At 49.9% G+C, this 23,974-nt stretch overlaps 1 protein-coding gene and 1 long non-coding RNA gene across 14 annotated transcripts in view; one reads left to right on the top strand and one right to left on the bottom strand.

The window, feature by feature from the left end:
* The window catches only part of RIC8B (RIC8 guanine nucleotide exchange factor B), a 91,644-nt gene extending 84,248 nt beyond the window's left edge, over positions 1-7,396 (top strand). For 3 of the 6 annotated variants that reach the window (XR_005125716.2, XR_005125714.2, XR_008552141.1), the window contains one exon: positions 3,975-4,011. Coding sequence is in view for 3 of the 6 variants with exons in the window: in XM_054696085.1 (XP_054552060.1) it covers positions 3,975-4,086 (112 nt within the window). In the remaining 3 variants the exon portion in view is untranslated. Of the gene's footprint in view, positions 1-3,974 lie in introns of all 6 variants that reach the window. The other 3 variants (XM_054696085.1, XM_037513691.2, XM_037513693.2) reach the window with 1 other exon arrangement.
* LOC119247335 (uncharacterized) overlaps positions 1-23,974 on the bottom strand; it is a 76,085-nt gene that overhangs the window by 21,867 nt on the left and 30,244 nt on the right. The gene's annotated exons all lie outside the window — the stretch shown is intronic.

The following is a 23,974-nucleotide window of genomic DNA, read 5'->3' as shown; positions in this document are numbered from 1 at the left end:
TTTGCTTGACTAATTCTTCTGCTTCTGGGTTCTCTCTCTCCCCGTGAATCCATGTCCGTCACCACCGTTACAGTCTGGCCCTGAGTCCATCTCCTGCAGGAGCCTGTGACCAGCGTGTCCCTCCCACATGTGCATAGCCCATATGACTGGTGGAATAACATTTCTGTGGTTTTCATTAAAGCTTCTCATTCTGTGTCTACATCTTGCTGATCTAGTTACAACAGATCTTATTAAATCAAACAGTCCAGTGTAACCAGACCTTTTAGGAATGAGACTATGTCAAAGATTTCATTTTGGCATTTGTGGGCTATTAGTTACATATGATAGCGAGGGAAAAGATCAGAAATACTCAGGTGAGGATTTGGGAAGCCTGGGGTCCATAAGAGCAAACAGTCACATCTCCGTAAGTGAGCCTCTCTCTTCCACTCCCAAACAGGACAAGAATTCTCCACTTGAAAGAAATTGCAAATAGAGTAAGGGTGTGCCAAACTGTCAAGCTCAGGAAAGCAGGGCTCTGCCTGTTAATCATCTTAAGCTTGTTAATCTGCTGTTCTGTAATTCTTTTAATATTGTTTAATGTGTGTGTGTTTTATCTTCTGAACTGACTAAAAGCTTCCTGAGGACAGGGACCATGTCTTTTATTTGCTTCTGCATATTTTTCTGACTTATTCCCAAAGAGTGCCCTTAGAAGCATGGGGAAACCGCCCCTAAGTACATATGAATAGGAAATGCATTTTGGGGGTTCCAGTTACATTCCAGCCACTGCACTGGGCACAATGAACTTTGACCTCATGACCACACAATTCTATAAAACAAAAAATTGAAGTTCAGAGAGCTATAGGTGTCACTGCTAGTGAGTGGTGGGGATCCAGGATCTAAATGTCTTTTCACTGTGCCACAGTAACAATAACTGATATTTAGGACTCCCTTGCAGGCCACAGAGCTCTCCCATCTACTTTGTTGTTACTCCTTACTGGATCACTGGGAAGTAGGCAGAGCTAGTATCATAATCCCCACTTCACAGCCGGGGACGATGAGACTCCCAGGACTTACCCAAGCTCACATAATTCACAGTGGAAGAACTAAGACTTCAAACAGATTTTTTTATCCTTACTGCCGTATCACACTGCTGCCTTAACTCATTTGCACAGTTGGATGAGTACGTGGCTACTTATCACTGTCAGTAAGTTCTGGCAGTCCCTAGAGCCCTGTGGAAAGGAAAATAATTTGTGCCCACAGAAGAGCTTCCATGTTAATAGAAGGGTGTTACAAATACATGCTTGGTAAGTAGAAATTAACATATCTTAGGAAGTTTATTCTGTAGCTAAAATCCCGTCATTTGGCCATAAAACTTACGTAATGCCTTTCGGTATTTCTATTATAAAAGTACACTAAGGAGGAGGAGGGATGAAACTATTGGACTTGATTCGAAACTGTTCCTCACGGGTTTGGATGAGAAAGCGCTAGCTACTTAGTCCACACCGGTGGCTACCCCAGTGTCTGTTATCGAAGAGACGCGGTGGTGCTAGGGCGGTGTCTTGTCCACCGAGCAGTTCATCACCGTCTTGGGAGAACTCCCCTGTCCCATCTGCCACCCCTACTCTGCCTGGCCGTCCCTGCCCTTCTCCTCTACCCCACTTTATTCGGCCATCAGCCCACCGACCTCTGTAGACCTTGGAACTCTTAATGTTTCATTCCCGATAGGCGGTCTCCTTCTCCTTTTGTATCAGTTATTCGCTAAGTGTCCAGTACCACAAAACCCTTCCGTACAGCCAGTTAGAACCAGGAAATTCTTATAAAGATGGGAGGTGCATAGCCATGCCAGAAAGATATTTTAATGGAAACAGACTGTTTCTAGCTCTTTACTAACCATTTCTATCTGGTTGTCATGCAAGGACAAGCTCTTCATGTCCTGAAAGAGAGCAGCCTCTCCCCATCAGACTGCTCCCTCTCTGGGTTCTTCCTCCAGCCAATGGTATCACCATCCACTGGTCTTGGGCAGAAGCCACGGGCCACTCTGCTCCTGACTCATCCCCCAGAGCTCCCCCGCCCTTTCAGTAGACCACAGATCTACCTCAGCCACGTTGTCTTTTCTTCCCACAGCCATAATCCAGCTTTGCCTCATCTCCTGTACATACACTGTTAAGTTTCCTCCCATGCAGTGTGTCTCCCACACAGCTGCCAAAGGTTACTCCCTGTAACACAGACCTGATCGCACATTCTTTCTAGGGTACACCCAAGCGCCCAACCTGGCATTTAAGATACTTGACTAGAGATCCCAAACTACCCTTGTAGCATTACTTCCTGCCACTCCTTCATCGACCCTCACCTCTTCCCCAAGCACTAGGCCCAGTGCTTAGTGAGCCCCATCACAGCTTAATGATTGCACAGAGACAGAAAACTGACACAGTCCAAGGACAGGTTACAAAATCACACCAGTGCATGGGACCATACTGCGCCCTTTACTCAGTCTCTTTTTGAAGTTCTCTGGGCCACAGTTTGGTCTGTGCTCATCTGAGGAGCTACCTGTTCTTTGCTCATGATGCTATTATAGCACAACTTATTATTCCATTATATTGAATGTTTGTTTTACCTGATCCTCACGGGCAGCCTAACTCTGCCACAAGATATGTGACCTTGGGTAAGTCACTCAGTCTCCTTCATTAAATGAGGGGGTTGGACTAAATGATCTCTAAGTCCGTTTCACTTTTAAGTTGTATGATTCTGACACCATTTCTTGGATCAATAAACACGTTTCCCACTTTATGACATTCCGGAGGGTCCACTTTTGCTGTCAGCCATTCACATTACTCAAATAGCTGTTTCAGACTATCAAAATCTTCTAGGGCCAGCGAGGAGCCTAATTGGCTCCTGTTGGCTTACCCAGTGACCACTGAACTGTTCTGGCTCCTCCCCAGGATGTTTCACTGTGCCCCTAACACCATCATACTGCTGGGTGGCTGGCCCGTCCCCGGAAGGAGTCCTTTGTGCTGGCCTACGGGCCAGCAGCAAGGAGGCAGAGAGGAAGGGGGTTTTATTATTTCCCTTTGTCCCAGATCCCAAAAACATTGTGGCTGCTATCATGTGGACTCGTGGCTACCCACATGTTTTCAAAGGGTGCTGCCCATTTCTGTGAGAGGAATTTTAAGCAGCTCATCTGCTGCATTAGGGCCACTGTTAAAGTACGCTGCTGACTTGGGGTGGGAGAAGGCCTGGAGCTAGCAGCTCAACAGGTACAGTCGCCATAATCTCCATGTAATAAATAAGAGCCCATGAAAAGATTAAGTAAATCTTCCCTAATGCTTTTTGATTGGCTTAATCAATAATTAATCATCTTTAGATGAGGCTGTAACTTGTGGAGTAGATATAATTGGATTAGCTGAAAAGAGGCAGTTGGGGAGCTTTGAAGAGATTAAAATGGCTGTCGATCCCATAATTAAACTGCCACAAACAAAAGCTATAGTGTTTAGAAGAGAAAAAGGAAAGGCCAACCAATTTGAAATGTATCAGTAAGCACCGGCGGATCACTAGAGAGTGGCGAGGCGAGGTTTCTCCTGGTGGATGAAACGCACATGTATCCTCACACTCCTGGGCCTGGCCCACTGGGCCAGGGGAAATTTTGGCAGCTTCACCTTCACCAAAACAAAAGTCACCCACAGCAGAGGGGAAAGTGAATTACTAAAAACAGAAGAGGCCTGCTCCTCGTCCTGAGCCCACTTAGACCTTGACTTCTCCTACTTTTAATTGGCTTAGGAGGTTCGGCCTGTGTGAGTCAAGTCTTTTATCTCCCTCTTTTTCTTTCCATGCCCCTTTCATCTCTCCTGTTACGAACACACAGAGAGCTGGAGGAAAAATACTTGGGTTTTTAAAGACTTTCTTTTTAAAAGGATGTGGAGTGGGGTGGAGGGAGGGGGTGTGTGTGTGATGCTGGTGAATACTTTTTTTTTTTCTCTCTCTTTTATCTCTTTTTCCAGAGAGGAGTTGCTTAAACCAATGGGACTAAAACCTGATGGGACAATAACGCCTTTGGAGGAAGCACTCAGTCAGTACTCTGTCATCGAAGAGACCAGCTCCGACACGGACTGAAAGCATCACCTGCTCAACTCTCAATATTGCTTTTATCAGCATCTTTTCTCTGTAGCTCCAGGGGAATCTTTTTCTCTAAAACATTTATGCCCTTGCTTTGGCTAGAAACACATTAACTGGTTTACTCATTGAGAATCCAGCATATTTAAGAGGTGATCCTGTGTTTTTGCGATATCGAGGCATTCATTCAGAGCTGCAGTTAGACAGAGCCGCGGGGGCTAGACGCAGAAAAGAATAATTCCATTTCGTCGGGGTGGAACTGAAGGACCTCATTCTGTAAAGCAGCCCTGGTTGAATCTGGCAGTTCTGTTTGCCAAGATTCTTAGCAGAAGATTTAGCGGTGTCCTTCCTCTCACTTTTGTGAGCTGCCCTTTCTGAATCTCTTCAGCAGACAGGGAGGCACAGGAGAAGCAACATGAATTGTTAAGCAAGGGCCGAGGCAAGTTCGATCAGCATTTTTAAATCAGGACTGACTAAATGGAAGCCAAGCAGCTGCTCCATAAACCTAGTCCCGTTCTTCAATTTTGTAAAAGTACACGGGAATGCACACACAAACACACACAGCCCCAGACCTGCAGACTCATGACGCTCTGAGAGTTTGTATGTCGCTTATCTAGAACTTCAGAATACATTTCTCCCTAAAGAGTTATACATGAAGGTTTAGTTCTGAGGCAGCTATAAATGCCTATTTATTCCCTGAATACCTGAACACTAGTACCATAGAACTGAACCCCCTCTGTATCGTTGCCCAGGGAGCATGCATTCTGAGGTCTGGCTCGGGTGCCAGGGAGCACAGGGTCCTCCAACACAGCAGAGAGAGCAGGGGGCTCCCTGAGTATTGGGAGCTCTTCTGTGGTCTCTGCTAAGGTGGGGGAGTCAGCAGCACCCATTTGTACATATAGGTCATTCCTGCATCATCAATTGGGGATGGTGTGTGTGCTTGTATGTGTGTTCTACCTTTCTACCACATGTGATCAGTTTAATGGTAACTTTATTTATTAAAAAAAAGAAACACAAATAGTTACTATTAAACTGATTAAGGTTGTTTTTTATTTTTAGAATTGGACATCCCAAGTAGAAAATGAACCATACACTAGACAGTGGGCCTAGTTAATCAGTGGCTAAAGTTGAAAAGGGGTTGGTTTCCTTTTATGTGTGTGTATGTGTGTGTATATACACATGTAAGTGTGTACAGTTACACGCACATATACACACATAAGACAATGTGCTTAACCACTGCCTTTTAAAACTTTAAATTAAATAAAACATTGGGGTTGATTCAATTTAGCCATTTGTGTGTGTTTCTTTATAGATACATGGGTTAAACCAAACTCTCTCAGTGTATGCTGTTTTACAGTGCTTTTCCCTCCATTCTCTCTTCTTACAATAGCCTTTTTGGGGAGAGGGAAGGTACACGGGGTATTAGTGAGAAGATCATATACCCAGAAGCCGCGCCTCTGGCAAAACAACAAAACAGGAATTGAGCTTTCAAAGGCCTTTAGCTGCCAAAAGAGAGGCCACACAATTTTTGTAACCTACTTGCAGGAGAGCTCCTCAAGAATATCACTTTTGCCTTTTTACTAAAATTTGCATACATTTCTAACATACTTAGATACCTAGTTTCAAGCCCACAACAGGAAAAAACGAACGACAAAGGAGGAGGATTAGGAGGTAGAAGCAAAGCAGCAAAAAGCTAACTGAAAACTGAACAGGAAGAGGGGGAAATAAAGGCAACCTGAGGCACATCTGGGACCCTCTGTTTCCAAAAAGATACTGACCCTGAAAGCTGTACAGAGAAATGGCCCGTAGACTGACTTCTCAGAGTGATGTTCCTGCGTTTCTTTTTAAAAAGAAATTAAATCCAGAGTCTATGAACAGAAAGCTAACGCTTTTTAGGAGTTTCACTCAAAATACCTGGAGACGTTTTGGGTGACCCATGTTTTAACAACAGTACATAGAATGAAATTTTGGCAATTCATAATTTTAGATTAAGTGAAAAAAGTTTAGAAAAGTATTTTTGTTACTTCATTCTACAAATGCATTTTTAAAGTATTTTTATAATTTCTACAGTCGAGTAGCTTTGGCATGACTGTCTGCTTCCCTCCCTGGAGACAAGTCTACGGCCACACCATCTTGCCCGCTTGCTGCCCAGTGAGCGTTTGAACCGTCCTAGCGAACTAGCTGTGCTCTTCCATTTTCAGCGAGTTCCGTCTCATCCTGCGTTTCCCTGCACTGCACGTGAAGTTCTGCTCTTGAAGGGATACTTGGCAGAGCAGAAGAGGAGCGCGACCTCGTCCTGCACGCGGGAAGAGAACGGACATCTGTTGAGTGCGAGCTACAGGCTAGGCTTTGTGTGTGTTCTCTCAGCCCCATCCCATCTCATGTGAGATCATCTCTGGAAAGCGCGCGGGGCCTGACAGGACGCGTCAGAGTGGGACTCGAGTGGACCTGCCTCCCAGCTCCCCTGCCCCCTCACTACATGGCCCACCTAGGCCCCCGGTCTGCCTCAGTGGACTCTGGAAGGCTGGGAGAATTGTAGTTCTCAGGCCATTTTAAGCAATAATTACTTCACCAGAACAGGTTTAAAGAGCTCCTCGGGCAGGGGGGAACCTGGAGTTGACTGTGAATGGGAGACTTGCTCAGTTAGGACTAGATTGCAGGCAGGGCCCGGGGCTCCTCAGGTCGGAAGCCGGGGCGGCGGGCTTCCCCCAGACCTGGGCCTGGCGCTGGCGGCCGGCGGCGGGGAGGGGAAGAGCACCGGCCGCGCAGAGGCCCTGGTGTCCGCGTCCTTCTGACCTTTGAAACAGGATCTGAGGCGTGTGTCCTAAAGTAAGCCACTTGAGCTGCTGCTTTTACAGGAACAATCAACAGGCCTTGGGGCCCTTTCGCACACCCAGTGCTCCCGGGAGGTGGGCGGGAGGGGAGGTTGTCCCTCCTCCAGCGGGCGCCGCGGGCCGAGGTTCGAATCCCAGCTCTCCCGGTACTTCCCGTCAGTCTTGCGGCCGCCCATCCCGACGTCACCTGTGTCCCCTCTCCCCTCCCCCGCAGTATAAAAATAATACTTGTCGTGGAAAGTTCGGAAAAATGCAGAAAATAATAAAGTTAATAACGTGCCCCAAGCCCCACCTCCCTAAGATACTCACTGTAACGTTTTCGTGTATTTCCGTCTTGTGTTTTTCTATGCATATATAATTTATTTTGCTACAAGGTTGGGATCATGCTGTGTTACAGAGTTGTATCCTGCTTTCTTTACCATGTTGTGAGCATCTTCCCATGCCAATAAATATTCTTCAAAAATGAGCGGCTCGAGGATGCTCTGTTACCTGGGTTTGGGTAAAGGCTGCCAGAGCCGTCCTGGCGTTCCTCACCGAGGCGACACCACGGCTGAGGGCGGAGGCTTCGCCGCCCCTGCTGCCTCCGGAGAGGGCCTGAGCCTCAGCCCGAGGGGCAGCCGCCGCACCCCCCGCCCCCCATCTCATCTCGCAGGCGCCTCGCAACACAAGTCCCGGCGCGCGAAGGGCCGGCGAAGGGCCGGAGCGCCTTCCAAGGAGAGGGGTTTGAAAGAGTCCAGATGACGCGTGAAAGTGTGTGTGAGAACAAAAAGGGGGGGCCGAGATGTTTACTGCTGTGCCGTCCAGTGACTGGCACTGGCTTTCTCAGAGCTCTCCGGTTCCAGAGCCGGAGAGGGGGCATGAGGATGGCAAGGAAGCTGTTCTTTTAAGCGGGCAAGGCGCCCCTGTCAGAGCTGCCGGGTGTGTGGTGAGCACAAGATGGGCACGTCCTGTAGATGGGGGAGGGAGAGGTTTTTAACCGCCTAAGAAGATTCGAGAAGAGCATTCTAGAGAGGGCAAGGGAGGGTACAACTCCTACGCACCATGTGGGCCCCCACATCAAGTTTTCAAGAAGCATCAAAGCAGCCTTTCCTAAAGGAGAGAGATGGAGGCACGACGGGGCTCAGGTGTCTGAGGACAGGACGGGCCCACGTGCCTCCAGGGCCGCGGTCATTTGAGTCGTGGGTTTCAGATGAACCCGGTTGAGGAAAACTGTCCCGAGGAGGAATCAAAATGACTCTCCGAAACGTCTGCAATCTCCTAGTTCCTTTCGCTGCAACCCAGCGAAGTGCCTGGGCCATGGGCTCCAGGTGGTTCTGGGTCTCACAGACCTCCGCGTGTTCCGTGTTGAGCGTGACAATCAGCTGTGCACATTCGTTGAGCTTTCAGTGCGCCGGGCACTGCCCCGCACTTCTCAAGCGCTTCTCATTTTGTCTCCACGACAGCCTCGGGAGTAGCTCCCTCCTTACAGCAGAGGAGACTGAGGCATAAAGATGTCACGTGCCGTAAAGCAGAGCCAGCAAGTCACACAATTTGAACTAAAGCCTGTCTGGTGTTTGTGGAAAGACGACACTGTGTTGTTTTTGCAATCTGAGAAAAACGCAACAAAGCCTTATATGGTGGGAAGAAAAAGATTTCAGAGGAGACTGAGTGGAAAAGACACAATTGGGAAAATAATGTGAACATTTTTCTCACTCCATTTCCTCATCTCCACAATACACATGACAGACCCCGCCCCCATTCGGGAGCTATTCTGAGCGCCCCATACTCACAAGCGCACCCATTCATAGCAATTTGTTCAGCAACCATTTACCAGGTTTCTACCTGGGCGCTCGGGGATGCAGCACGACAGTCTATGCCCGCGGCTCCTGCCGCGTGAGAAATCAACACACCGAGCCGACGCGGGGTGCTCTGGGATGACAGGAGGCTCGTGGGGGCTGCACAGCAGCTTCATAGGTGACGTCTGAGCCGAGGGTGAGCTTCCCATGAACAGAAAGCTGTTTCCTACCATGAAGAACTGGCTCAGTACCCAGGCAAAGCGCCCATTACGTGTTTGCAGAACACGAGCAGAGGAACCTGACTAGAACAAGGAGTTCAGGCCAGCTGGGGACACACTGGAAAGATCACCAGGGTTGCCTGCAGAGAACGGACTGGCGAGGGGACCGAGAGGGAGAGCACCTGGAAGGCTGCTGCTGGCCACGTGTGAGGCCTGTAGCAGGCCTGGGCAAGAGAGGGGTAGAGAGGAGGACAGGTGCCCACTTTGCTCAAGTGTTTTCCTAACAATTGAAGAGAGAACACTGCCTAATACATTTGATGATGCCAATATTACCACAATACCAAAACCAGATAAAGATGGCACAAGAAAATTAAATTCAGACCAATATCCCTGAGGAACATTAATGTAAAAATCTTCAACAAAATACTAGCAAGTCAAATCAACAATACATCACAGGGTTACACAACGCGATCAAGTGGGATTTATCCCAGGGATGCGATGATGATGTAAGATGTGTAAAAACAATCAGCGTAACCGATTATATCAACAAAGTAAAGATAAAACTCATAATTTAAATAGATGTAGAGAAAGCAGGGGCCTCCTCTGGTGGAGCAATGGGTTGAGCACAGCGCTGTGAAGCTGTCCACAGCCTCTGCAGCGCCAGTTCAATCCCCGGCCGGCCAGGGAGATTTCCACATGGCGCAGCAGACCTCTCCTGTCTCGCCTGCTGCTCCCCTCAGCAGTGTATTTGGGTCCCTCTGCCTGTTCTGCTCCCCACTCTGTCTCTGGTGGATCCGCTCACCCTCCCGCGCCTCTGGCCTGTACCCCAGTGCTTGTATAAATAAATAAAAATAAATCTTAAAAAAACTGAACAAGATGGGAAAAGGTGAAAACTATCAATATCGTAAAGGTGATGTTACAATACAATCCATGTAATACTTAACGGTATATTACAAAGCTGTACTCAATATGTACTTAAAGGTGGAAAAACGGAAAGCTTTCCCTTAAGATCAGGACCAAGGCAAGGATGGCATCTATATAAAGAATATGAAACCATCAATTAAAAAAATCACATGGGGCCTCCCCGGTGGCGCAGCGGTAGAGCACTGGGTTGCGAAGCTGCCCGCAGCCTCTGCGGCGCCGGTTCGATTCCCGGCTGCTCCCCGGCCACCGGAGGAGGGTCCCACATGGTGCGCAGACCTCTCCTGCCACCCGCTGCTCCCCTCAGCAGTGTACTTCGGTCCTTCTGCCTGCTCTGCTCCCCGCTCTGGGTCCTTCTGCCTGCTCTGCTCCCCGCTCTGGCTCTGGTGAATTCTCTCACCCTCCTGCGCTTCTGACTGTACCCAGTGCATGTATAAACAAAACAAATGAACAAACAAATAAATAAATAAATAAAACATGCCTCTATTAAAAAAAAAAAAAAATCACATGGTCTACAATGTCTAATGCAGCACGGAAGCAGCCTAAATGCCCACCCACAGAAGGTTGGATCAAGATGTCTTACACCCGCGGGATGGAATACTATGCAGCCCTAAAGAAAGGTGAAAGTCAGCAAAGGGAGAGCGTTCAGGGAAATCACAAGTAGTGAATGAGTCAGAATGACAAAGCCAAATACTGGACACCTAAGAACAGACTGACAAAGGAAACAACTCGCGCACGTGAAGGCAGCCAGGGCGCTGCAGTCAAGGGCGGGGAGAAAGGCACGCGAGCATATAAACCCTGGCGGCGGGGAAAGGAACAAGGGAAACACATACAGATGAGAGGACGACGTGTGCACACACACCCCCTCCTGCGTGCACGCCTGCAGGCACACACGCTCCGACACCAAGCAGGCGATTTTGCCAGGAAGGAAGACCCAGAAGAAAGGAGAGGCGGAGGATTCTGTTCGCGGAGTGTTCGGAAAACGGGACTGGCCTGACAGGTCATGGAAACCAACCCCGGGCTGGCTGGACGGCCGAGGAAGGCCAGTCTCTGGGCACAGGCGCGCCACCGCGACGAGGCGGGAGCCCCGCGGGCACGGACAGCCGCGCGTCGGCGGAACACGAGGGAACCGGCATTTTCCGGAGCCCCCGCGACCACGCGCCGGAGCCCGCTGACCAGGGGCGCTTAGCCCGGCCGCTCCGCGCTCGGGGACGGCGAGGAACCGGCCCGAACTCCCCTCCCCGGGCTGACGGCGCTTCACCAGCCGCGGCCGGCGGGATGCCCTGCGAGCTGCAAGTTAAGGTGGGAGACGGCTCCGAGCCACGGTAGCGGTCCTTGCACCTTCAGGCTCTGGGGACCCCGCAGGCAGGAGCAGCCCGGGGTCGTGGCGAGACCCCCGGCGGGACGCGCGGCAGCGGCCGGATTCTCTCCCCGGGCCCCGCGCCGCTGGGGCGCTAACCTGAGTCTCGCCTGACGGGGGAAGCGGGATTCAGGCGAAGCGAAGCAGCCGGGGACGGAGCCTGGGATGTCAGGCGGCTTCTCAGAGCGAGCCTGGGGCTTGGCGGCCCGAGCAGGCGGTGCCGGCCCCGGGCGCGGAGGGGCGCGTGGCCCCGCGGGCTGCGGACTGTCTGCCGGCCGCGCGGGGAACCAGCTCGGGCGCGCCCGGGCGCCTCGGAGGACCCAACGGAGACCGGGAGAGAAGCGGAGACCCCGGGGGTCTCGTTTGGCCACCGAGGCAGACTCCCTAGAGACCCTGCCTGCTGCTGGCCCCGTTCTGTGCCCTGCTGCCCCGCCCTGGCTGTCCAACCGGGCAGGCTCAGCCCTCGGGCTCCTCACGGCGGGGCGGGCCCGGGAAGCAATAACCACAACCAGCGCCGAGCACGTCTGCGGCTGAGCAACGCGCGAAGGAAATGAGAAGGGAGCGACGCGCAGGAGGGGCCGCTCTGTTCTGCCGTGTGCAGTAGGTGCTCAAAGGGTGTCCTCTGGTCCAAGGTCATTTTGTTACCAAATAATCCTGGCCCAAGTCGAACAAAACGACTCTCTTCAAGGTCCCGACTCGGTGTTACGCTGCTTCCCGTGGGGATGTCCAAGAACTTATCGATGCGGCTCTTGAAGCACTTACTGTACTTGACTCGCTCAGAAACTGACGGCGCTGCTGCTGCTGGATCCAGAGTCTAGATATTACCAAGATTACAGGAAATGGAGCTGGGGCCCAGCCAGCTCCCGGAGGCTCAGGAAAGCAAAGTCACGGCATCGCCGGCTTCTTGCACCTCCTGCGTCGCCACAGAGTGGAAGGGATTTTCTGATCAAGTCCTTGCTCGTCTAGGCGGTTTTCAGGGAAGTCAAGGCAGAGGTTTTTTCCCCTAAGTTTGCGCCAAAATGTTTGTGGGTGGGAAAGACCCGTGTTTCCCCTTCCTCTCGCGCTACTGTCACACTCGCAGTCGACACCAGATCCAGGGGGGCTCCCCCCCACAACGCGCAATTCTCCGGGACCAGACATAGGCCCGAAATTCCCTGATCCTCACGCCGTCTCCCTGAGGACAGCACCCAGCCCGCGGGTGACAGGCACGGCCTACAGAGCGGCGCCCCCTCAGAGGCCCACCGCAAACCCGGCGGTCACCCGTGCTCGGTCCCAGTGACCCCCGCCTGGGGTCAGGTGAGTTTGCTAGAGTGGAGCACAGAGCCGGGCTACCGCCTTATTATAAGGGGATCTAGCTCAGGACAGGCCCGGGGCCAGGTGGCGAAAGGACGCAGAGCTTTCATGCCCTCTCCAACCACCACCCCTCCCGGCTCCACGCCCCTCCCCTAGGGTTGCTGTGGAGGCCCCAAGACAGGCCAAATGGGTGAGCTCACTGGCCACTGCTGATCGCTTCGCCCTCTCGCCCCTCTCCTCCCCCAGATGAGCAGAGGATCTCCAACCCTCTGATGGGCTCCCCGCCCCCTGGCAACCAGCCCCCGTGCTTAGGTGGCAAAAGGCGCTTCAACACGGAAACAAAGACCCCCGGCCATTCTCACGACTCAGGAAATCCCACAGGTGTCAGGAGCCCTGTGCCAGCACAGGGGCCAGATGTGTGTGTCTGGTTGCAAATCACGGTGTCACAGCTGGCTGACATCGTCGTCGTCATCACCACCAGATGAGAAGAGCAGGAACTGAATTGTGAGAGCTACGGTGAAGGGGAGACTCAGCAGAATTATAAGCACTTTCCAGGGGGGGAGTGTCTGCTGAAGTCTTCCGGAGTTACAGCTTAAAGACGCTCTGCCTTTCCTGAAAGACTCCACCTTCCCTCTCATCGCCCTCCCGCCTGCTCTATTGGACGCTGCTGCTCGCTCTGGTGCGAAACACACGACAGGCAGCCACGAAGAGAAAGACGACCTCGATGTCATCTGTGTCATCGCACCTAACCCTCTACCAGGAAGGAGTCTTGTACCTTCTAGCTGAGGAGAAGGCTGAGGCTCAGAAGGATGAAGTTCCGAGTCACAAAGCCGGAACTGGCCGAGTGGGGGTTCCCTGCTGAGTTATATGACCCAAAATTATGTTCTGCGTTTCTCTACCCCACTGTCTCACGCGGAATTACAGTTGATTCTTAAACCTGTGAGGAAACAATTATTTTCCTTCCATCCAGCAGAAAGGTAGGCAGGTAGGCTGGAAGGGCAGAGAGGAAGGAAAGCCTTCATCCACCGTCTCCATTTCTCTAAGTTCTCAGGAGTGATAAGAATAACTGAGGGGGGCCTCCCCTGGTGGCGCAGCAGTTGAGTGATGGGTTGCGAAGCTGCCACAGCCTCTGCAGCACCGGTTCGATGCCTGGCCACCGGCGAGGGTCCCACCAAAAAAAAAAAAAAAAAAAAAGAAGAATAACTGATGGGCATGACCACTATTGTCCTGACTTAGCGGGGGGACATGGCGGCTCAGCAGCTTAGGAGGTTAGGTCGGTTACCAGTCAGCAGTGGAGATGCGCTCCAGTGCGCATCAGCAGATCCTAAAGGACACCTCTGCCCACCGCGGGGAGGGGTCCTCAGCTCAGGGCCAGAGCCAAGGTCTCCTCCTGTGCACCTCATCCAGGGAGGCTGTCTGCGCATCTCTTGACACCGTTTCATTTTGTTTCCCACCTGAATGTCTTGGAAAGCTGTTGTGAAAGCTGATACACAGAAACCCGACTTAGGTCAGGAGGCCAGAAGTTTCCAAGCACGCGCAATCAGCAAATTACAGGAGCCAAATATACCTTGTACCTTCTATAGGAAGTGAGGTTACATCCCTGCCCCAGAGGAAGGCGAGAGGGACTGTACCCGGAAGCTCCTCCAAAGAATATACAAGGTGGTACTGGCCTTGGATCAGGGGACGTGCATGTGAGTTCCACCGCGAGACTGCACACGCCAACCAGCCCATTTATTGGTTCCAAATAAATCCATTTTGTTGATTGAATAACTGACAGCTTTTTGTTTGAGGTCAGCATCCATGTCAATCCATCCACATAGCCCAGAACACAAATCCTGGGGCTCTACTTCCTGCTTCAGAATTAGTTGCATCAAACATTTCCAAGGCCAGATCATCTAGTACGCAACAGCCACCTCCTGCACACGAGCTCACTCACTCTCCCCAGCAGCACCGCGTGGTGGGAGGGTTCCCAGCACCACTTCCAGTTTACAGGGGTGTTTGTTGAGAGCGAGAGCTGGCAGAGCAGCACTTGAGCTCGGGTGTGGCACCCCAGACAGCCGGCTCTCAGGAGGGGACAGTCCACCCTCATTCCAGGAGCATTAGAAACTTGGTCCTACTTTCTATGGGCCAATCTGCTCCTCCAGCCCTGCTCTCTTTCTAGAGGGAAAGCCAGGTTCAGGTTGTAGATGGAGGGAACCTGCCAGAAAGAGGGAGTGGCCAGGAGGCCCCATTTGACCATCTTCTCTGAAAGTGGCATTTCACTCGCCGCCTGCTGCCTGTCTTCTCATCACCATGCCAACGCACATCAGCATCATGCCCGCGCTGCTGCCGAGGGGACGCCATTCTCAGAAGAGCAGCTACTCCCCTTGCCTAGCCCCTTCCACCTGCGCTCTGCACTCACCCTTCACCTGTCCGGGCCGCCAGCAGTACAGCCAGCCCCCGAGCAGGCCTCCTCTGAAGCCTTGGCAGATAGCACATGTCCCCTCCACCAGGGCTGAGAAAATCACCCTGTTCTGAAAGACCAGACCACCAGCCTCCTAGTCTAATTCTTCCTGAAGCAAAAGCAAAAATAATAAGACCTTTAGAGGCTGGAGGCGGTCATTCCTGGTATGGTAAAATTGTTTGACGTGCTTTTCACTGGAAGACGGAGTGCGTAGACTGGTGGAGCTTCTGCCGCCTTATTTTCCTGGTATCAATTAGCAGGATTTAAAAGGCCGGGAGGGGGGAGTGGGGGGCAAACCGAGGAACTGTGTGACTGCCTTTGCGCTTTGAACTTTTCCATCCTTTGGGACGGATGATGGCCAAGTGACCCATATTTAAAAAGCATTTACAATAAAATGATGCACTTTCTTTTGTGCCATTGGATTCCCCGATGAAAAGCAAAAAATGTCTTTAAATTGTCCCTTTTTGTCCGCGGTAATGACTGTGCTATATTTCAGCTCATCCCCCTCGCGGGCGCAGAAAGCGAAGGTAATAAAGGGCGCAGCTGTGGACACTTTATGGCCTGCCGGTGGGGTGGGTGGGGGGTGGAGGCAAGAAACAGATTGACTGTGTGTCAACAAATGCAGCTGGGAAAAGAAAGCTCTTAAAGAGCGCTGTAACTTAAAGTCCAAGATAAATGATGTTCCTATTTGGGAAAGAAAAATGGAGGTGAAATTCAATAAAGCCCGGTTGAAAAGAGAAGGTTCCAAAGGCCTTTCTCTGCAGCTCGGCAGCTCCCGAGAGAAACGAGCAAGAGCAGCCATGGGCGAGGGGTGTGCAGGCCGGAGAGACAACAAAGACCCATCATAGCCAACTCATCGCCGCGCCAGGTCTGGCAAGGTGGGGGTGGTACAGGCTGGTTGAGAGGGGGTACTACGGGCAAACGCTGACTGTGAGGCTGCTGGGACGCTTAGGCCACGCATTTGGGGAAAATGCAAAGACACATAGGAGGTGCCCTCAGGGGAACGGCTGAGTCCCTCCCATTACGAGAGAAGAAACATTGTGGGGGGAGGGGTGTGGACCTGTCTTTGGGGTGGGAGGCAGTCAGGGGACCTGGGTCAGGTCCGGGCACAAGCTTCGAGAGCAGTGACAGCCCTGGCATGTCTTCTGTTATTTCACTTGAACCTCACACCCTGTGAGGGAAGCTGGAAACCTTTACCACCAATCTAAAGAAAACTAGGGTTCAAGTTGGTGAAGGTCTTGCCAAGAGTCAAGATTAGTCAAGATTCATCTCAAGGGCTGTCTTCCTCTGAAGCTCAAGTTTTTATCCGCTTGGCCTTCGGAGGTGAACAGAGCAGCGCTCCTTCTTGGGAGACCCCAGGGAAAGGCTCCAGGAAGCAGCAGCTGAGTGTTCTGGGCACCAGAGCTTTGCACACTTGTTGGTGGGCACCGGTGTCAAAGCAAGCTGTGACCAGGTTATGCATCAGGGCCGTGGAATCCGGGCAGTGTTAAGGAACACTTAGCATCCAAGAAATGGATTCCAAGGAGCAGGCAGTCCCAGAGCTGTTTTGCAACAGGCCCAGAAAGGCACCTCTCTGATTAGAGAAGGGTGGCGGCTCCGGGCCAAAGGGAAATGCTGACGACACGCATGGTGTTGAACTGAGCTGTTACTTGGGTAAACTGAGAACTCTGTGTCCAGACGCCAATGAAAGCAGCTCTCTATGAGAGCTGGACAGAAAGAACTTTGGCAAGATTTCTGGAGGTGGAAGTGGGAGATGTTACTCCCGGAGGGTCTTGTGGTCACATGGGCAGTAGATGGACACAGGGGTGGCCGCTGGGCTCCAGCCCGCCTCATCCGCCGCCTCTCCATGTCCAGCTTTTCTTTCACAGGCTTGGACTGGACACTGGTAACTGACCCAGAGGGGCTGTGCTCTCACTTTGCTGCCCAGTGTGAGTGGTTTCATCAAGCCAGTTAGCCGCTCCTCTTTAAAAAAGTCTTTTTTAAAATTGATGTATTTATGCATAGAACTGGGGTACAGTCCAGAGATGCAGGGGTGAGAGGATTCACCAGAGACAGAGTGGGAAGAATAGGCAGATCTGCTGAAATACACTCCAGAGGGGAGCAGCGGGCGAGACAGGAGAGGTCTGCCGCGCCATGTGGGTAGCTCCCTGGCCGGGGATGGAACTCAGGCCCCAGAGGTGATAGCATGATAGTGCTAAGATTTAACTCCTATGTCATGAGGAGGCCCGGTAACTCTTAAGTCCTAAGCTTTCCCCATGATGTCCTGGAGAGAGCTTTCTTCTCCAATCTACACCCTGGGAGGAAGGGTCACACAGATTGGGCAGAAACCCCCCCCCAAATGCAAGAGTGCATCCAAGTGTGACCACTCAAGTTCTAATGGAGCTCATTGAGGAGAACAGCCTAGGAAATGGTGGGCGACCTTCACCAAGGAACTAAGATCAGTGATGGGAAGAGCAGCAGGCAGACTTAGGTGCCCCGGATCTACCCACCAAAGAAAACCACAGCTACTAGTTTAGTGCATCTTTCTAGTTTTTTGTTTAAAACTATGTTGTAATTGTGATCATATGGCATATAACTTCATATACTTGTCTCACGAGTACTGCCTGGACACTTCCCCCAGCTGGATTATATTCTGTAAGGTCAGGTTTTTAGTAACTTGTATCATAGCTCTCCACGTGGCTGCTGCTGGGTGACGAGACTGCCTACTATTTAAGTTTTTTATTTGGGTCTTGCTATAACAGCTTCAGTGAATAGATTTTTAAGCACAGAAGATCCTCACTATCATTTCATTAGAATGCTTATAAGCAAAAAGCCCAGCCAACCTTGACAAAAACCATCAAACCGCTTGTTAAGTGAGGACTTACTGTAAATCTTCATATCTCTTATTATTTGTTTAGTGCAGGTTCCTAGTAGTACAATTACTGGATAACAAGGAGTAAACATTCTTAAGGCTTTTGTTACATTGAAATAAACTGCTATCTACTAAGTAACCCAGTGTTTTCCAACCCCAGTCCTACACAGTATATCATTCATGTCATTCATTTATTCAGTTAATATGGAGTAAAAGTTCTCTGCACAGCATGGGCACCATGTGGTTATAGTCCATATACATCTAGTCTCTGTAGTCATGCTTCACAGATACATATACATTACAGTCTTTAATCCAACTAACAATTCTAAGAAGTAAGATAGTGTTACTTCCTCATTTACAGTCGAGGAAACTAAGTATTTAGAAAAGTTGAGTAAATTATCTCAGGGCATTGCACAGCAAGCAGTAGAACTGCAATTCAAACCCAGGTCTCTCTGACTCCAAAGTTCATGGCTGCCACCATTAACCAACTATTATTGACCACATCTGTGGGCTGCTGGACTGAGCAGCCATGGGGCACCAGCTCCTCACAGAGGCCCTCAAAGCCCTTCTCTCTCTCCCCATCTCCCAATATCTGTTTAGGCTGATCTCTCGTTTTCCCCCATGGTGCACCTCCTCCCATTACTGGTTGTTGAACAAATACATTCTGAACCACTGCTGTGTGTCGGGCCCCAGACATGGTGTTGTCCTCATGGAGTTTATACTCCAGTTGTTGAAGGGAGATAGACAATAAGTAAAACAATGTAATACCAAATTGGAAAAGTGCTAGAGAGAAAAATAAATTTGGGTAAAGCATTAGGAGAGGCACATGGAAAGGCTGTCTGCAGAATATTTAAGTTGTCAGCAGATGAAATGGTAATATGAGAAAACCCTTAAGACTCTGCTTAAAAAAAAAAAAAACTATTAGAAACAATAAATCGGTACGGTGAAGTGGTACACTACACAATATACAAAAGTCTCCTGCATTTATAGGAACAAAAAACTAGAAGAGTAAAAAAAAAAAAAAAAAAGGCGCGCAGACCTCTCCTGCCGCCCACTGCTCCCCTCAGCAGTGTACTTCGGTCCTTCTGCCTGCTCTGCTCCCCGCTCTGGTGAATTCTCTCACCTTCCCGCACTTCTGACTGTACCCAGTGCTTGTATGTATAAACAAACAAATAAATAAATAATAAATCTTTAAAAAAAAAAAAAAAAAAAATCAAGAAAATCCCATTTACAATTGCATCAAAAATAATATATCTAGGAATTAATGTAATAAAGGAGGTGAAAGACCTATACATGAAAACTTTAAGACATTGTTAAAATAAAAGGTACAAGGAACTGGAAACACATTCCAGGCTCATGGATTGGAAGGATATTGTTAAAATGACCATCTTACCCAAACCAACACGCAGATTTAATACAATCCCTATGAAAATTCCACTAGCTGTTTTCAAGGAAATGGAGCATTACTGAAGTTTGTATGATACCACAAAAAGACCCTAAACAGCCAAAGCAATTCTGAGAAAAAGAGAAAGGAAGCATGTGCCCAGACTTCAAATTATACTATAAAGCAACAGCAATCAAAACAATATGATATTGGACTAAAAATAGACACACAGATCAAAGGAATAAAATGAGAGCCCAGAAATAAACCCATACTTACATGGACAGTTAATTTATGACCAGGGAACCAAGAACATACAATGGAAAAAAGCAGTCTCTTCAACAAATGGTGTTGGGGAAATTGGACAGCCACATGGAAAAAAATGAAACCAGACCACTATCGCACCATACACAAAACTTGACTCAAAATGGATTAAAGACTTGTATGTAAGACATGTAGCCATAAAATACAGAGACAAAAACACAGGCAAAACACTCCACAACCTTGGCTTAGGGATGTCTTTGGGGACACAGCTCCAACTGAGGGGAAAAAAAAATAAATGGGAGTACATTTAACTAAAAAGTTCTGCACAGCAAAGAAACTATCATTAAAATAAGGAGACAGAATGGAGAAAATATTTGCACAGTCATCACACATTCACCAATGGGCTAATATCCCAAACCTACAAATAACTCATATAACGCAACAAAAAGAAAACAAATAACCCAACCAAAAAATGGGCAGAAGAGCTAAATCAACACTTCTCCCGACAAAGACATACAGACAGCTAATAGATATATGGGAAAAAAGCTCACAACCACTATCATTAGGGAAATGCAAACCAAAACCACAAAGAGGGACCACTTCACACCTGGAAGAATGACCCATATTGATTAAGCCCAGAAACAAGTGTTGGTGAGGTTGTGGAGAAAAAGAAAGTCCCATACACTGTTGATAGGAATGTAGATTGATCCAGACTCTTTCAAAACATTAAAAAATAGATCTAGCACATGATCCAGCAATCCCACTCCTGGGCATCTATCTGGGTATCTACCCAAAGAATATAAAGGCACTAATTCAAAGGGATGCGTGCACTCCTATGTTCAGTGTGGCACTATTTACAACAGTCACGCATGGAAACCACCTAAATGCAGATGAGTGGAAAAAGGAGAGGTGGTGTTTACACTTAGTGGAGTACTACTCGGCTATGAAAAAGAGGGGAAATATTGCCATATAAGGTGGATGACAGGGATGGAGCTGGAGGGATAATGCTAAGCCAAGGAAGCTAGAAGAAGAAAGACAAATACTGGATGCTCCACTCGTAGGTGGAACATGGGAAAGTGCAGGAACAGACACAGGGAGGCCGTCCTTGAAGCCTGAATGCAGAGCTCAGGCTACCAGAAGGGAATGGTGGGTGGACATGAGCAAAAGTGGGAGGCGCTCAGTGGACTAGAGTGGAAAATTATTGGTACTTTGCTAGTTAGTGCGGTGTGGTGACAAACACTTGCAGAGGCATGAAGCCGTGCCCCCAAAACACAGGGTTAGACGTCAAAGTTCCCTCGACAATGTAAGTTTTTAAAAGGATTTAAGTTTAGCGTTTCAGGCCCACCCATCCTGGCCCAAGGCTTACTTTCTTCAGGAAAACTAAGGACCTGTAAGATCTGTTCCTACTTTGAGGCTTTTAAATTCTAAGACATGTCTTACTAGCCCCCACCCCTGCCCCATGGACACTCCATCTCCAATTCCTCAGTACTCTTGTTCCATCTGGACCAGTGGTCTGAAGACTCTTTTGAGGGTATCATCAGGGGCACATGAGCTAGGTGCATTTTTCACTCACTCATGTACACACACAAACCCCCAGGATAAGCGGACGGTCTCAGCCTCTGTTGTTTCCCAGGACAGCAGTCACTAACCACGCTGCCACCAAAACACATTTTTTAGTATTTAGAAACTCAGCTCCTCGGTTGTGCCAACTACACAGCAAGTGATGACAGGACATCCGCATCATCACAAACAGTTAAAATGCGCTCTTAAACCTTATAACAAAACAGATGTTTAAAGAGCAAAATAAATTAAATTGTAAATTCCAGCATTTTCTCCCCACAACCCCTGAAGATCACCTGCCTGGGTGTGAGCTGAGATATTCCTGATGATAACACTGCTGCAGGGGCTGGCACAGAGAGGGAGGGGGGGAGGGAGGGAGGGAAGGAGAGGCAAAGGGGGAGGGAGAAAGACACTGCAGCTCAAGCAACCCACCGCCCAAGGAGCCTGGAGCTGCAGAAAAGACTCACAAGAAATTATAAGACAATTCCCACCCTCCCTTGTCTAGCCAAGATGAAGATGCATACATTGTGCAGAAATGAAAAATGATGTAAAAAATATATAAAATTAAAAAATAAATTTAAAAGATGATTTTAAAAAAAGAAATGACAAGACAGTGCAACAAGTTCTCTCTTGTCAAGCACAGGGTGCCGAGGAGTCGGCTGAACAACATCTCAATCCAGTTTAGGTTCTGGGCAAAGTGAGAAAAGTCTCCCCGGGAGAAGCCGTCTTAGCTGCACCTGACCGCTGTGACCCAAGGCCTTTGCGGAGCCCGGGTGGGGCCTCCCCTGGTGGAGGAGGACTCCAGGCAGTCCCCTGAGGTGCAGGGGCGAGGCACTCTCGCATCCACTTTACAAAGGCATTATTCTCACTCAGTCTCTGCCCCCGTGGCCCACCACCCATCTAAGGCTCCACCTCCTGTGCCATCATCTTGGATATTAGGGTTTCAACATATAAATTTGGAGGGAGCACCAACAGGCAGGCCGTAACAGAGAGGGGTGCAGAACGGGCCACATCAGCGCACGTAAATACATCTTCCAGGACGCTGCCCCGCCCGGCTCACCACTCTGAAGTCCTGGAGAAGTGGCTGCACAGACTCAAGGCTCTCTGAGCCCACCCCTCTGGGTCAGGCCACCTGGCTGGAGAGCGAGAGGGTGAGGCTCCGTCTAGATCGGAATAGGCGCAGGCAGGGGCAGTCTGCCCTGACCCCAGGACACGCACTGTCTCCAGCACTTTCCCTTCCCAGCACTTCTCCCGAGCTGGGATTATGTGATTACCCTACTGTCCATCACCCCCAGCGGCTCTCAGCACTTTGCGCACCACTATGTTCTCAGCGCCCAGTGAGGGAAGGCTCAGCGGCGCTTGCTATCAGATCCTGGGGCCCACGGCCTTTATCCAGGCCACGCCACCCACAAGACCACACAGCTCCTATCAGTCCCCCCCACCCCCACCCAGCCTGCCAGGGATCAGAGTGCGGGGGCCAGCTGCCCGGGGACACAGGATGCCTGGCCACCTGAGCCAGGCACCCCAGGCTGGACCTTCTCTACCACCTGCCTAAAGGGCCTCGGTGGAGGCCTGGAGGTCCAGGGTCGACAGGAATCACTGCTACCTCCAGGAAACAGAAACATCTGATGCAGGTGGTTCCTTGGGGGCTTCAACCCCTGCAGGCTGGAGAGAGCAAGCCCATTCTGAAAACGAAGGCTACCACCACCCAAAATGACTCACGCACAAAAACCCAGCGGGTGAGGCAGCAGGGGGCAGCCTCCTGCATGTGGACTGACCATGAAGACAATTGCAGATGAGAGCAAGAGGAAAGGGGACCTTTTGGGCTTTTTTTTTTTTTTTTTTAAACTGTTGGGGTCTGAGAACCTTCTACAAATGCACCAAACTTGGGAGTCCAGGGGCCAGTGAGAAGCAGCTGGTCCAAGTGACGGGGCAGGGCCTGGGCCAGAGGGCGGGGCCCAGGGAGAGGGAAGCAGGCCGGGGTCTCCTCCCGCAGGCAGCCCGGGGCTCCCGAGGGGCATCCCCCTAATCTGCCCATCGGCACCATAAGGACACTGAACTTTTGAAAATGAACATCCTAAATGTTGTAAATGGCTTTTTCCACCTTCAGAATAAAATCAGAATGTTACACGCAAGATGATAAACACATATTGGGCTTTCCATAGAAAAAATTCCGATCAACCACACGAGAAGAGAGGCTACGTTATTTTTTCTATTCTCCACACAAAATATAACTGTCCTTGTCATTAAAGAGGAGGAAACCAAACAATGTAGGAAAATAGCTACAACACAACCGCATGTTGAGTGAAAATATCGCTGTATACTTTCCTAAATTTGTGATGTGTGCAGCACTACACCCCTCGGTGTAGGACGGGTCGGGCAGGTTGTGCAACCCCTGGAGCAGGCACGGGGATGTGCATCTACCTTACCTCAAAAATATAATTTGGGAAAAACAAGATTGTGCTTGATGGGATTTCTTCCCTCCTGACCAAATATTCTTTCATGCCTAGCTTGTATCCATAATTTTGCATTCTTTACTTCGAACAAGCACTTTCTAAGCCTCAGTTTCTTACAAACTTGGGTCTGTTTCTCTCTCTGTAACTGAAGGGCATGCGTGGCCCCAGCACCTCTTCCATCCACCCCCACCCCCACAGACGCAACAGTGACCCAGGCACCACTACTGCCTGTGTTACCTCACTTAATCTTCACACAAGCCTCTTGGGCCAGGTGCTGCATTTAATCCTACACTAAGGGATTAATGGCAGAGCCTGGATTTGAACCTGGGTAATACAGGTCCCAAGCTCTTTACCATACACTTAACTTTCAACTTCGATCAAATCTGTAACACTAGCGAGCGCTTACAACTAACAGTGCTACAGACATAGGGCATCGTCACTGCACCCTCCTAACAATCTTAGGTGGGATGTGTGAGTCCCTAACTCACAGATGAGGGAATCAGAGCTTGTTCGAGATCACACATCTCATACG

This window comes from Talpa occidentalis, unplaced genomic scaffold (genome assembly GCF_014898055.3).
Source record: "Talpa occidentalis isolate TD23 unplaced genomic scaffold, MPIMG_talOcc4v2.1 talOcc4.16, whole genome shotgun sequence".
In the NCBI taxonomy this organism is placed as follows: Eukaryota; Metazoa; Chordata; class Mammalia; order Eulipotyphla; family Talpidae; genus Talpa; species Talpa occidentalis.
The sequence above is the reverse complement of the archived record's forward strand: the minus strand, read 5'-3'. Positions and strand labels throughout refer to the sequence as shown.